Source organism: Panulirus ornatus, chromosome 65, assembly GCF_036320965.1.
Source record: "Panulirus ornatus isolate Po-2019 chromosome 65, ASM3632096v1, whole genome shotgun sequence".
In the NCBI taxonomy this organism is placed as follows: domain Eukaryota; kingdom Metazoa; phylum Arthropoda; class Malacostraca; order Decapoda; family Palinuridae; genus Panulirus; species Panulirus ornatus.
Genome location: NC_092288.1, coordinates 15,897,998 through 15,914,310, shown reverse-complemented (window position 1 = coordinate 15,914,310; position 16,313 = coordinate 15,897,998). Strand labels below are relative to the sequence as shown.

Sequence of the window (16,313 nt, the reverse complement as noted above, 5' to 3'; positions counted from 1 at the left end):
CACACTCCTTTGGAACTCGAGGTGGTTTGCCATCTGAGCAATACGCCTTGTCCACCTAGACTCTAGAGAGTACTTGGAAAACCGTGTGTGAGGAGAATATAAGAGATCGCATAGGTCTAGCGGAAGTAAATGGAAACAGAAGAATAAAAGCAAAAATCATCCAAAGTTAGCGGGAAACAAGGTGCCAAAAGGAGCAGCCTTATTAGTAGCAAAGCTTATGATCAAAGGATGAGGTCGGAAGAGAGGAGGAAAGGCTGAACTGCAGAAGTTGTTGGAGACATTTTTTGTTAAAGAACCAGACGATTTTCAGTAGAAGAAGAAGAAGTCAAGTCCGTCCACTTTCATTTTTATGAATTTGTTCTTGACTTTACAAAGAACAGTTTTGCAGGGATTCCAAACAGAAATAAATGTTGACTGGGTTTCAGGGGAAGGGAGGAGTTTCACAGTACGCGCCGTCCCTGATGCGACAGGCATCAGAGCAGGAGCAATCAAACCGTGATTGGGGATAAAGATATACAAGACGGTGGGATGTAGGACTCCATCCCAGCCAAGACAACCTCTCTCTCTCTCTCTCTCTCTCTCTCTCTCTCTCTCTCTCTCTCTCTCTCTCTCTCTCTCTCTCTCTCTCTCTGCATCTCGACCAGAGTAGCAATACCCATCTCACGGAGACTCAATAAATACGCAGCGCAGGGATGACCGATGAGCCCTCCCAAAGAGGCATATTTGGTATCGTGACGGAAGGAGGGAGAGAGAGTGGTTATGCCCAATTGAGGAGAGAGGGTGGGCATGTCCAACTGAACGGTTAGGGAGGGCATGCCCAATTGAGGAGGTAGGGTGGACATGACCAACTGAGGGGATATGGAGAGCATGCCCAACTGAGGAGAGAGGGTGGGCATGCCCAGTTGAGGAGATAGGGTGGTCATGCCCAATTAGAAGTAAAAAAGAAATATGATTGTCATCAGAAGACCCTAAGGAGCTGAAATGATGCATGAATATTGGTAGGGTTCATAAGCAAAAGGTCAAGTTGTGTTGGATGTGTGGTCATGACGGTCGGGAAACGGGGTAGTGTGTTAAATCACTTATTCCAGATCACTGAGGAGGGGGAAGAAAAGGTTTCGACTCCCCTCAGGATCGACTGTAGGATCGTCCTAGTTACAGCGGAGTCAGTACTTTTAGTATACACTCAAATCCCCTGCATTAAGGACCTCAGCGTGTGGATGTGACGAGGGCAGAATTTCGTGGGAAATAGTCGAAGGGTTATGGATGGTTGGAGGAATATGATGGGGAATGAGAGAAACACAAAAACAGTCATGGAGGACAGAGGGATTCCGAGTTGAGGGACTCAGGATCAGCGAGGCGAGCGATGAGCTTTTTTTTTTTTTTTTTGTGATATAGTTGGCCCAGACTCCGCCCTTGGAGCAGAGACGATGATAGATTATAGTTAGGAATCTGATAAGGCAATCTGATAAGGCCAATGAGAAGCAGCCTTGGACAGTTAGGTTTCAGAGAGAAGATGATCAGGGAAGGAGATGGTGTTCTACAGAGGGAAGGTCAGTTTTAAGATGGCGAATGTTGCACACATTAGTGGAGCCAGAAAATTATCAGTCACATAAGTTGCCATAGATTCTAGGTGAGGAAAAGTTTTTGGGGGGATAGAAATTAAGGGAGGGGAAAAAAAGCGCGAGTCACATGTAGTTAAGTGTTGTGTACGGGGGAAAATAGGGCGTGAGACTCGGCCTGAACACCAGCAACACACACTTGAACTAGTCAGGGAAAAGAAGACAGCGACCTGGGCCCGAAAGAGGGTAGCACTTAGCGCCAGGAAAGCAGACAAAAAAGGCCACATTCGTTCACACTCATTCTTTCCATACGACCAAACCATTTCAACACACCCTCTTCTGCTCTCTCAACCACGCTCTTTTTATTTCCACACATCTCTCTTATCCTTTCATTACTTACTCGATCAAACCTCTTTGCATTACATATTGTCCTCATACATTTCATTTCCAAAACATCCACTCTCCTCCGGACAACCGTATCCATAGCCCATGCCTCGCAACCATATAACATTGTTAGAACCACTATTCCTTCAAACATACCCATTTTTGCTCTCCAAGATAAGATTCTCTCCTTCCACACATTCTTCATCGCTTTCAAAATCTTTGCCCCCTCCCCTACCCTGTGACTCACTTCCACTTCCATGGTTCCATTCACTGCTTAGTCCACTCTCAGATAAAATAAACACTTCACTTCCTCCAGTTTTTCTTCATTCAAACTTAAATCCCAATTGACTTGTCCCTCAACCCTACTGAACCTAATAACCTCGCTCTTATTCACATTTACTCTCAAATTTCTCCTTTCACACACTCTTCCAAACTCAGTCACCAACTTCTGCAGTTTCTCCCACGAATCAGCCACCAGAGCTGTATCATCGGCGAACAATAACTGACTCACTTTCCAGGCCCTCTTATTATTATTATTATTATTTATTATTATTATTATTATTATTATTATTTTTTTTTTTTTTTTTTTTTTTTTTTTTTTTTTTGCTTTGTCGCTGTCTCCCGCGTTTGCGAGGTAGCGCAAGGAAACAGACGAAAGAAATGGCCCAACCCACCCCCATACACATGTATATACATACATCCACACACGCAACTATACATACCTACACAGCTTTCCATGGTTTACCCCAGACGCTTCACATGCCCTGATTCAATCCACTGACAGCACGTCAACCCCGGTATACCACATTGCTCCAATTCACTCTATTCCTTGCCCTCCTTTCATCCTCCTGCATGTTCAGGCCCCGATCACACAAAATCTTTTTCACTCCATCTTTCCACCTCCAATTTGGTCTCCCTCTTCTCCTCGTTCCCTCCACCTCCGACACATATATCCTCTTGGTCAATCTTTCCTCACTCATTCTCTCCATGTGCCCAAACCATTTCAAAACACCCTCTTCTGCTCTCTCAACCACGCTCTTTTTATTTCCACACATCTCTCTTACCCTTACGTTACTTACTCGATCAAACCACCTCATGTAAGGAAATGTTAATATACAAGTTCACCAGCCCATCTCAATTCAGGAATTATATATATTAACCGAAAAAAAGGACAAACAACATACCCCTTAGTCTTGGTTGGTCATTTGGCCTTCAGCCTACCGGCTATGGTCATTTTGGCCGTCAGCGTCATCTTGCAGGCATTATCAAACATCGTGAACACTCTCTTCAAATGTCCAAGATATTTCTAAAAACATGCACGCTCTCACTGCGTATATGACCTTTACATAAGTCACTGAATAGTCTTTTCGTTATATGAATGGGTATAGAGGCCCCACAGCAAGTTCGCCCCCTGCAAGTCATCGAGAGATGAGAGATAGATCTCTTTCTGGAGGAATTTAAGATGATGGCTTGATCCTATATATATATATTGATTCTTTTTTTTTTCTTTCTTTCTTTCTTTGGTAATCTACACCTTCTTTCCACTTGTGGTTAAGTATAAAATTCTTCACAGAATACACATGTCGTTGCTTTCTTCTCTGCCTACATAATTCTTTTCTTTCTTTCTTTCTTTGGTAATCTGCCTACATAATTTTTTTCTTTCTTTCTTTGGTAATCTACACATTCTTTTCATAAGTGGTTAAGTATAAAATTCTTCACAAAATACATCTGTCGTTGCTTTCTTCTTTCCCCACACAATTCAGTTTTCCTCCTTCTGTAGTAACCTCGGATCTTGCTCGCTATAAAAGCAAAATTTAAAGGATTTATCTCTATTCATTTCATATTTATCATGAAAAGTTTGGTCAAAGTCCAGGGAGCAATCAGAGTGGCCTCGGACATGCTTGTTCATACTGCGGCACTGATATATCAAATTAAGATGACCATCCAGTTAGTTTCCTTTCAGAATAATTTTTTTTCTAGACGTTTGAAAAGCCCAGATCGAAATATATTGTACTGAAATAACAGAAGGAACCGCACATTACGAATACTACCTCGCAAACGCGGGAGACAGCGACAAAGCAAAAAAAAAAAGAGAGGAAAAAAAAAAAGGAATGTGATAATACGGCAGTTACATACTTATAACAAATTGTTTCAACGCGCAGGATGATATATATTACATGTTTTCCTACAAAAATGATTACAAGTTGCATGATTATGAATTAAGTAAACTTATACGTACATAACAGCGAAGTGATTAGGTGAATTCCGTAACACAGATGTATGAAGTATAGTATAAATGTAGACATTCCCATACAAATAAAAACGTTTAACAGTAGTAAAAAGTTTGTATTACTATAGGTATCGACCATCATTATGTAGTAAATAAGTAAAGAAAGAAGGAAAAATTGAAGAGGAAATATGTTTTAACTTAAACGAAAAAAGTAAAGAAACTCATAGGGAACTTCTCTCAGACTGGCTCTTGATTACATAGCTCAGACGATGTCAGCCAATCTAAGGGGGAAAAAATGAATAAATATGACACTCATGAGAAATTCAAATGAGATTTTGTGATATTCAGTGACAAGTAAATGTGACTAGTATTAAGCACCAGTACAGTCGATGATGGTAGAGACATAGTGACTATACGTTAGATAGATGGTATAATTCAAGGCATTTTTTTTTTCTCAGTAGCGCATGTTTGTAGACAGAGTACTTCTAACCACCAATTAAATCAAATGATGCAGAGAATGTTTATTTAGAGGTCGTATGACATGTTTCTGATAAGACAGATTGCTGTAAAGATTTCGTATATCATGATTAGAAATACTTGTAGATTTTTTTCATTGATCAGAACTGGGTATTGATGTGCACTCTTCCTGCTTATGTGGTAATCGTAATGAATCGAATTACTTTTTCCACTTCGGTTTCAAAAGCTGGCAACTTTAGATATATTTTGCATAATCATGTTGCTTTGTCATAGCATCATATCCTTGGTTCTGTTGTTATCGTCAAACTTCTTAACGTTTTAAGGTACAATTATTACCTAGTACTTGTTATATTAGAGACGAAAAGCAGAACGAAATAGAATACCTGGGTGAACAGTTATTTGCGTAATGATACGGTATCCCATATAGCTAAGTCAAAATCAGACGCAGAAGGAGACAATATGTTCACATATTGACTGAGGGTATAATACTAACCTATATAATTTGATTACAATACCCTTTATGTAGGTAAAATCATATATCATAGTGTAAGCCCACTACATGATGAAATTGAATTATTAAGTGATTACTAGACCTGAAATTACAATTTGGATTTTTGGTCTGAGTTCGCCTCCTCTGATGTAGGGGTAGTAGGAGGAACACGGTAGCCGGAGGTAAACAAATACAGCAACTGGACGTAAACAAACCCTTCAAGCTACAGAAGTGGCAGCCTTCATAACCCGGACCACCGACACTTGATTTGATATGATAGACTAGAAAGAGTAAGCTCAGGGCTAAAGTCTAGTTGTACATTTCTATTATCTCTGGATGTTGATTGAATATTTCTGTAACGCTAATTAAGTGTTTAGAAGGCACAACAACAGTTACTGAAGTATGACGAATCATTAGGAAAATTATTTTTCTACTTTTAGTTTATATAATCCAAGGATCCCTTATACAGGGCTTCTGTACCTGCATGGATGCACTACTTTCAGTAGCAAGAATGTAATGGATTTCTTTGGAGAGAAGTTCTTTGATAAGATTGTATCTGTTTTGGGCCATTGACAATGATATCCCCTTATTGAAGGGGACTGCACTCGTGCTGTAACTTCATGTGGGAGGAGACTGGCAACACCAATCATTACCTTTTATGGAATGAAATAAGGTAAAAATAGTGTCGGTTATGTTTATCTGGGAAAATGTGTGAATTTGGGATTGATTAATGTAAAAATAGATACATCTCCCTGCCGCGACTCCCAGTGGCAGGGAGATGTAGATTTCTCTGGGGTGAGTTCTTTGATACAGTCTTACAAAAGATGACTTTTCAAGCTTGGTGCAACCCCATGCAGGCAGAGTCTGATACCACCACTCTTAGAATATATATATCTGTATATATATTTTTTATTATTCTATTATGCTTTGTCGCTGTCTCACGCATTAGCGAGTTAGTGTTAGGAAACAGATGAAAGAATGGCCCAAACCCACCCACATACACATGTATTTACATACACGTCCACATGCACACATATACATACCTATACATCTCAACATATATATATATATATATATATATATATATATATATATATATATATTTTTTAATTTTCCAAAAGAAGGAACAGAGAATTGGGCCAGGTGAGGGTATTCCCTCAAAGGCCCAGTCCTCTGTTCTTAACGCTACCTCGCTAATGCGGGAAATGGCGAATAGTTTGAAAGAAAAAAGAAATATATATATATATATATATATATATATATATATATATATATATATATATATATATATATATATATATTCTTTTATACGTCTCCCACTCAATTTCATTTTTTCCCTGCAAAAATCATCCAAATGCCTCTCTCTTCTCTTTCACTAATACTCTTACTTCTTCATCCCACCACACACTACCCTTTCTAATCAACCCACCTCCCACTCTTCTCATGCCACAAGCATCTTTTGCGCAATCCATCACTGATTCCCTAAATACATCCCATTCCTCCCCCACTCCCCTTACTTCCATTGTTCTCACCTTTTTCCATTCTATACTCAGTCTCTCCTGGTACTTCCTCACACAAGTCTCCTTCCCAAGCTCACTTACTCTCACCACCCTCTTCACCCCAACATTCACTCTTCTTTTCTGAAAACCCATACAAATCTTCACCTTAGCCTCCACAAGATAATGATCAGACATCCCTCCAGTTGCACCTCTCAGCACATTAACATCCAAAAGTCTCTCTTTCGCGCGCCTGTCAATTAACACGAAATCCAATAACGCTCTGTGGCCATCTCTCCTACTTACATAAGTATACTTATGTATATCTCGCTTTTTAAACCAGGTATTCCCAATCATCAGTCCTTTTTCAGCACATAAATCTACAAGCTCTTCACCATTTCCATTTACAACACTGAACACCCCATGTATACCAATTATTCCCTCAACTGCCACATTACTCACCTTTGCATTCAAATCACCCAACACTATAACCCGGTCTCGTGCATCAAAACCACTAACACACTCATTCAGCTGCTCCCAAAACACTTGCCTCTCATGATCTTTCTTCTCATGCCCAGGTGCATATGCACCAATAATCACAGGAGGTCAAGAGAAAGGTGCAAGAGGTGAAAAAAAGGGCAAATGAGAGTTGGGGTGAGAGAGTATCATTAAATTTTAGGGAGAATAAAAAGATGTTCTGGAAGGAGGTAAATAAAGTGCGTAAGACAAGGGAGCAAATGGGAACTTCAATGAAGGGCGCAAATGGGGAGGTGATAACAAGTAGTGGTGATGTGAGAAGGAGATGGAGTGAGTATTTTGAAGGTTTGTTGAATGTGTTTGATGATAGAGTGGCAGATATAGGGTGTTTTGGTCGAGGTGGTGTGCAAAGTGCGAGGGTTAGGGACAATGAGTTGGTAAACAGAGAAGAGGTAGTAAAAGCTTTGCGGAAGATGAAAGCCGGCAAGGCAGCAGGTTTGGATGGTATTGCAGTGGAATTTATTAAAAAAGGGGGTGACTGTATTGTTGACTGGTTGGTAAGGTTATTTAATGTATGTATGACTCATGGTGAGGTGCCTGAGGATTGGCGGAATGCGTGCATAGTGCCATTGTACAAAGGCAAAGGGGATAAGAGTGAGTGCTCAAATTACAGAGGTATAAGTTTGTTGAGTATTCCTGGCAAATTATATGGGAGGGTATTGATTGAGAGGGTGAAGGCATGTACAGAGCATCAGATTGGGGAAGAGCAGTGTGGTTTCAGAAGTGGTAGAGGATGTGTGGATCAGGTGTTTGCTTTGAAGAATGTATGTGAGAAATACTTAGAAAAGCAAATGGATTTGTATGTAGCATTTATGGATCTGGAGAAGGCATATGATAGAGTTGATAGAGATGCTCTGTGGAAGGTATTAAGAATATATGGTGTGGGAGGCAAGTTGTTAGAAGCAGTGAAAAGTTTTTATCGAGGATGTAAGGCATGTGTACGTGTAGGAAGAGAGGAAAGTGATTGGTTCTCAGTGAATGTAGGTTTGCGGCAGGGGTGTGTGATGTCTCCATGGTTGTTTAATTTGTTTATGGATGGGGTTGTTAGGGAGGTGAATGCAAGAGTTTTGGAAAGAGGGGCAAGTATGAAGTCTGTTGGGGATGAGAGAGCTTGGGAAGTGAGTCAGTTGTTGTTTGCTGATGATACAGCGCTGGTGGCTGATTCATGTGAGAAACTGCAGAAGCTGGTGACTGAGTTTGGTAAAGTGTGTGAAAGAAGCAAGTTAAGAGTAAATGTGAATAAGAGCAAGGTTATTAGGTACAGTAGGGTTGAGGGTCATTTCAATTGGGAGGTGAGTTTGAATGGAGAAAAACTGGAGGAAGTGAAGTGTTTTAGATATCTGGGAGTGGATCTGGCAGCGGATGGAACCATGGAAGCGGAAGTGGATCATAGGGTGGGGGAGGGGGCGAAAATTCTGGGAGCCTTGAAGAATGTGTGGAAGTCGAGAACATTATCTCGGAAAGCAAAAATGGGTATGTTTGAAGGAATAGTGGTTCCAACAATGTTGTATGGTTGCGAGGCGTGGACTATGGATAGAGTTTTGCGCAGGAGGATGGATGTGCTGGAAATGAGATGTTTGAGGACAATGTGTGGTGTGAGGTGGTTTGATTGAGTAAGTAACGTAAGGGTAAGAGAGATGTGTGGAAATAAAAAGAGCGTGGTTGAGAGAGCAGAAGAGGGTGTTTTGAAATGGTTTGGTCACATGGAGAGAATGAGTGAGGAAAGATTGACCAAGAGGATTTATGTGTCGGAGGTGGAGGGAACGAGGAGAAGAGGGAGACCAAATTGGAGGTGGAAAGATGGAGTGAAAAAGATTTTGAGTGATCGGGGCCTGATCATGCAGGAGGGTGAAAGGAGGGCAAAGAATAGAGTGAATTGGAGCGATGTGGTATACCGGGGTTGACGTGCTGTCAGTGGATTGAATCAAGGCATGTGTATGGGGGTGGGTTGGGCCATTTCTTTCGTCTGTTTCCTTGCGCTACCTCGCAAACGCGGGAGACAGCGACAAAGCAAAAAAAAAAAATATATATATATATATGATTACGAATAAAGTGTATATGAACACACACCTTCATAGAACATACAAAGCTCCATCAGCCAGGATCGAACCTAGGACCCCTTGTGCAAGAAGCATTCATGCTAACTGCTAGGCTAAGGGACTGTATTATAGGAAACAACTATTCGAAATACTAAGTACTCGAATACCCTTCGTCTCACAATGGTGAACAACGGGGTCTATCGGTTGTTCCTGAACAGAACACATAGCCAGCTGATAGCGTTTTACCGAACCTGACGGTACAACGTGGAGTTATATGAATACGAATAAAGTGTATATGAACGCGCACCTTCATATAACATACAAAGCTCCATCAGCCAGGATCGAACCTGGGACCCCTTGTGCAAGAGGCAGGCATGCTAACCGCTAGGCTAAGGGACTGTATCATAAGAAACAACTATTCGAAATACTAAGTACTCGAATACTCTTCATCTCACAATGGTGAGCAACGGGGTCTATCGGTTGTTTCCGAACAGAACACATAGCCAGCTGATAGCATTTTACCGAACCTGACTGTACAACACGGAGTTATATGAATACGAATAAAGTGTATATGAACGCGCACCTTCATATATATATATATATATATATATATATATATATATATATATATATATATTTTTATTATACTTTGTCGCTGTCTCCCACGTTTGCGAGGTAGCGCAAGGAAACAGACGAAAGAAATGGCCCAACCCCCCCCCATACACATGTATATACATACGTCCACACACGCAAATATACATACCTACACAGCTTTCCATGGTTTACCCCAGACACTTCACATGCCCTGCTTCAATCCACTGAAAGCACGTCAACCCCGGTATACCACATCGCTCCAATTCACTCTATTCCTTGCCCTCCTTTCACCCTCCTGCATGTTCAGGCCCCGATCACACAAAATCTTTTTCACTCCATCTTTCCACCTCCAATTTGGTCTCCCTCTTCTCCTTGTTCCCTCCACCTCCGACACATATATCCTCTTGGTCAATCTTTCCTCACTCATCCTCTCCATGTGCCCAAACCACTTCAAAACACCCTCTTCTGCTCTCTCAACCACGCTCTTTTTATTTCCACACATCTCTCTTACCCTTACGTTACTCACTCGATCAAACCACCTCACACCACACATTGTCCTCAAACATCTCATTTCCAGCACATCCATCTTCCTGCGCACAACTCTATCCATAGCCCACGCCTCGTAACCATACAACATTGTTGGAACCACTATTCCTTCAAACATACCCATTTTTGCTTTCCGAGATAATGTTCTCGACTTCCACACATTCTTCAAGGCCCCCAGGATTTTCGCCCCCTCCCCCACCCTATGATCCACTTCCGCTTCCATGGTTCCATCCGCTGCCAGATCCACTCCCAGATATCTAAAACACTTCACTTCCTCCAGTTTTTCTCCATTCAAACTCACCTCCCAATTGACTTGACCCTCAACCCTACTGTACCTAATAACCTTGCTCTTATTCACATTTACTCTTAGCTTTCTTCTTCCACACACTTTTCCAACCTCAGTCACCAGCTTCTGCAGTTTCTCACATGAATCAGCCACCAGCGCTGTATCATCAGCGAACAACAACTGACTCACTTCCCAAGCTCTCTCATCCCCAACAGACTTCATACTTGCCCCTCTCTCCAAAACTCTTGCATTTACCTCCCTAACAACCCCATCCATAAACAAATTAAACAACCATGGAGACATCACACACCCCTGCCGCAAACCTACATTCACTGAGAACCAATCACTTTCCTCTCTTCCTACATGTACACATGCCTTACATCCTCGATAAAAACTTTCCACTGCTTCTAACAACTTTCCTCCCACACCATATATTCTTAATACCTTCCACAGAGCATCCCTATCAACTCTATCATATACCTTCTCCAGATCCATAAATGCTACATACAAATCCATTTGCTTTTCTAAGTATTTCTCACATACATTCTTCAAAGCAAACACCTGATCCACACATCCTCTACCACTTCTGAAACCACACTGCTCTTCCCCAATCTGATGCTCTGTACATGCCTTCACCCTCTCAATCAATACCCTCCCATATGATTTACCAGGAATACTCAACAAACTTATACCTCTGTAATATATGTATATATATATACACATGTACATAATTCATACTTGCTGCCTTTATCCATTTCCGTCGCCACTCTGCCGCACATGAAATGACAACCCCCTCCCCCTGCATGCATGCATGGTAGTGCTAGGAAATGACAACAAAGGCCACATTCATTCACACTCAGTCTCTAGCTGTCATGTATAATGCACTGAAACCACAGCTCCCTTTCCACATCCAGACCCCACAGAACTTTCCATGGTTTACCCCAGACACTTCACATGCCCTGCTTCAATCCATTGACACTGCGTAAACCCCTGTATACTACATCATTCCAATTCACTGTTCCTTGCACGCCTTTCACCCTCCTCTATTTTCAGGCCCCGATCGCTCAAAATCTTTCTTACTCCATCCTTCCACCTCAAATTTGATCTCGCACTTCTCGTTTTCTCCACCTCTGACACATATATCCTCTTTGTCAATCTTTCCTCACTCATTCTCTCCATGTGACCATACCATTTCAATACACTCTCTTCTGCTCTCTCAACCACACTCTTTTTATTACCACACATCTCTCTTACCCTTTCATTACTTACTTGATCAAACCATCTCGCACCACACATTGTCCTCAAACATTTCATTTCCAACACATCCACCCTCCTCCACACAACCCAATTTATAGCCCATGCCTCACAACCATATTACATTGTTGGAACCACTATTCCTTCAAACATACCTATTTTTGCCCTCTGAGATAATGTTCTCATCTTCCAAACATTCTTCAACGCTCCCAGATCCTTCACCCCCTCCCCCACCCTGTGACTCAATTCCACTTACATGGTCCATCCGCTCCTAAATCCACTCCCAGATATCTAAAACACTTCACTTCCTTCAGTTTTTCTCCATTCAAACTTACCTTCCAATTAACTCGTCCCTCAACCCTACTGTACCTAATTCCCTTGCTCTTATTCACATTTACTCTCAACTTTCTTCTTTCACAAACTTCACCACACTCAGTCTCCAACTTCTGCATTTTCTCACCCGAATCAGCCACCAGTGCTGTATCATCAGTGAACAACAACTGACTCACTTCCCAAGCCCTCTCATCGACAACAAACTGCATACTTGCCCCTCTTTCCAAAACTCGTGCATCCATAAACAAATTAAACAACCATGAAAACATCATGCACCCCTGCCGCAAACCGACATTCACTGAGAACCTTCCTACTCATACACATGCCTTACATCCTTGATCGAATCTTTTCACTGCTTCTAGCAACTTACCTCCTACACCATTTACTCTTAATACCTTCCACAAAGCATCTCTCTCATTTCTATCATATGCCTTCTCCAGATCCATAAATGCTACATACAAATCCATCTGTTTTTCTAAGTATTTCTCACATACATTCTTCAAAGCAAACACCTGATCTACACATCCTCTACCCCTTCTGGAACCACACTGCTCTTCCCCAGTCTTATGCTCTGTACATGCCTTCACCCTCTCAATCAATACCCTCCCATATAATTTCCCAGGAATACTCAACAAACTTATACCTCTGTAATTTGAACACTCACCTTTATCCCCTTTGCCTTTGTGCAATGGCACTACACATGCATTCTGCCAATCCTCAGGCACCTCACCATGAACCATACATACATTGAATATCCTTACCAACCAGTCAACAACACAGTCACCCCCTTTTTTAATAAATTCCACTGCCATACCATTCAAACCCGCCACCTTGTTGGCTTCATTTTCCGCAAAGCTTTCACCACCTCTTCTCTGTTTACCAAACCATTCTCACTTTGCACACCACCTCAACCAAAACACCCTATTTCTGCCACTCTATCATCAAACACATTCAACAAACCTTCAAAATACTCACTCCATCACCTCACTTCACCATTACTTGCTATTACCTCCCCATTAGCCCCCTTCACCAATGTTCCCATTTGTTCTCTTGCCTTATGCACTTTATTTACCTCCTTCCAGAACATCATTTTATTCTCCCTAAAATTTAATGATACTCTCTTACCGCAACTCTCCTTTGCCCTCTTTTTCACCTCTTGCACCATTCTCGTGACCTCCTGCCTCTTTATTTTATACATCTCCCAATCATTCGCACTACTACCCTGCAAAAATCATCCAAATGCCTCTCTCTTCTCTTTCACTAACAATCTTACTTCTTCATCCCACCCCTCACTACCCTTTATAATCTGCCCGCCTTCCACCTTTCTCATGCCTCAGGCATCTTTTTTTTTACAAGCCATCACTGCTTTCCCGAATACATCCCATTCTTCCCCCACTCCCCTTACGTCATTTGCTCTCACCTTTTTCCATTCTGCACTCAATCTCTCCTGGTACTTCCTCACACAAGTGTCCTTTCCAAGCTTACTTACTCTCACCACTCTCTTCATCCCAACGTTCTCTCTTCTTTTCTGAAAACCTCTGCAAATCTTTACCTTCACCTCCACAAGATAATGATCAAACGTCTCTCCAGTTGCCCCTCTCAGCACATTAACATCCAAAAGTCTGTCTTTCATGCGCCTGTCAATTAACATGTAATCTGATAATGCTCTCTGGCCATCTCTCCTACTTACATGTGTATACTTATGTATATCTCTCTTTTTAAACCAGGTATTTCCAATCACCAGTCCTTTTTCAGCACACAAATCTACAAGCTCTTCACTATTTCCATTTACAAAACTGAACACCCCATGTTCACCAATTATACTCTCAACTGCTACATTATTCACCTTGGCATTCAAGTCACCCATCATGGTCTCATGCATCAAATCTACTAACACACTCAGCTGCTCCCAAAACACTTGCCTCATGATCTTTCTTCTCATTATTAGGTGCATAGGCACCACTAATCACCCATCTCTCTCCATCCACTTTCAGTTTTACCCATACCAATCTAGAGTTTACTTTCTTACTCTCTATCACATACTCCCACAACTCCTGCCTCCTTTACTGCTTGTCCTCTCACCAACCCCTAACTTAACTCCCAAGACATTCCCAAACACTCTTCATCTTTACCCTTGAGCTTCATTTCACTCAGCCAAAACATTCAGGTTCCTTTCCTCAAACATACTACCTATCTCTCCTTTTTTCTCATCTTGGTTACATCCACACACATTTAGACACCCCAATCTGAGCCTTTAAGGTGGAAGAGCACTCCTTGCATGACTTCTTCTTGTTTCTCCTTTTAGAAAGTTAAAATACAAGGAGGGAAGGGTTTCTAGCCCCCTGCCTCCATCCCCTTTAGTCACCTTCTACGACACGCAGGGAATGTGTGGGAAGTATTCTTTCTCCCCTGTCCCCAGGGATATATGTAAACAGGTTTATATGAAAAAGAAAAAGGGTTACATTTTTTTTAATCTGTGTTAGCATTCAGCTTTTTATTTAAGCTAACACAAGCATTCAGCAGCCATGTACATTTAATTATGTTGTACAAGAGTAACTTGAAGTGAAAATTTTAATCATAATATATACTACAAGTGACAGTGGAAATACACTGTTTAGGGTAACACAATCTTCAGCTTCCAAGTACCATATTATTTCCATTTCACATTTTGTGTGGTATGTAACCATTATGAATTATACAGCCTTTTTGAAACTAAAACTTTTTTCTTACAGTGATTGAAGAAAGCTAGGTACTAAGAAAATTTGCTGAACATCTGCATTGGATGTATTTACAGTGCACGGCTGTTTTACAATTGTACATGATGCACAGCTTTTGTACAGTTGTACATAATGAGCAAATTATTGCACCATACCAGAATTGCAAGATCCCTGATTGTGTTGCCTGAAAGCTAGATTTTCTTTGTTAGATCTCTTTCCTTGAATGTCATTTATTATGACTTGAAACTGCTTATTATTATATTTTGTAGCTTTCTCATTTTCTTCGATCATGAATGATTTCATTCTAAGGTCTGAGGTCCATAGAATTATCACAGTTAAAGCAACATAGAAGTTTGATTTTCTTGTTTTCCCTTTTATACAGAATAGCAGAAATATGCATCAAGCTGGAAAATTGTGCTTGCTGGGCCTTCTGACTCAAGTGAGAACTTCATGGTCTCTACAGGGCATTAGTGACTCTGTCACTGCCCCTGCAAAAATAGGTAAATGTTAAATGAAATGTCTCCTCATTTTGATCCTTTATTTATATACTAGTGTGTTTGTATCTGATTTACAGCACTGGTGGCTGATTCAGGTGAGAAACTGCAAAAGCTGGTGACTGAGTTTGGTAAAGTGTGTGAAAGAAGAAAGTTGAGAGTAAACATAAATAAGAGCAAGGTTATTAGGTTCAGTTGGGTTAAGGGACAAGTAAATTGGGAGGTAAGTTGAATGGAGAAAAACTGGAGGAAGTGAAGTTTTTTAGATATCTGAGAATGGACTTAGCAGTGGATAGAACCATGGAAGCGGAAGTGAATTACAGGGTGTGGGAGGAGGTGAAGGTTCTGGGAGCATTGAAGAATGTGTGGAAGGCGAGAAAGTTATCTCGGAGAGCAAAAATGGGTATGCTTGAAGGAATAGTGGTTCCACCAATGTTATATGGTTGTGAGGCATAGGCTATAGATAGGGTTGTACAGAGGAGGGTGGATGTGTTGGAAATAAGATGTTTGAGGACATATGTGCTGTGAGATGGTTTGATCAAGTAAGTAATGAAAAGGTAAGAAAGTTGTGTGGTAATAAAAGGAGTGTGGTTGAGAGAACAGAAGAGGGTGTTTTGAAATGGTTTGGTCACATAGAGAGAATGAGAGAGGAAAGATTGACAAAGAGGATGAGATATGCGTCAGAGGTGAAGGGAACGAGAAGTGGGAGACCAAATTGTTGGTGGAAGGATAAAGTGAAAAAGATTTTGAGCGATTGGGGCCTAAACATACATGAGGGTGAAAGGCATGCAAGGAATAGAGTGAATTGGAATGATGTGTTATACCTGGGTCAACTTGCTGTCAGTGGATTGAACTAGAGCATGTGAAGCATTTGGGG

The 16,313-nt window shown here is 41.2% G+C and overlaps 1 protein-coding gene across 6 annotated transcripts in view; it reads left to right on the top strand.

The window, feature by feature from the left end:
- Nucleotides 1–16,313, top strand: part of LOC139746557 (prenylcysteine oxidase 1-like) — a 631,496-nt gene that overhangs the window by 340,753 nt on the left and 274,430 nt on the right. For 3 of the 6 annotated variants that reach the window (XR_011712173.1, XR_011712172.1, XM_071657912.1), the window contains exons 1-2: nt 1,505–1,550; nt 15,325–15,442. Coding sequence is in view for 4 of the 6 variants with exons in the window: in XM_071657912.1 (XP_071514013.1) it covers nt 1,530–1,550; nt 15,325–15,442 (139 nt within the window). In the remaining 2 variants the exon portion in view is untranslated. Of the gene's footprint in view, nt 1–1,504; nt 1,551–5,317; nt 5,431–5,680; nt 5,814–15,324; nt 15,443–16,313 lie in introns of those variants that run through there. The other 3 variants (XM_071657913.1, XM_071657915.1, XM_071657914.1) reach the window with 3 other exon arrangements.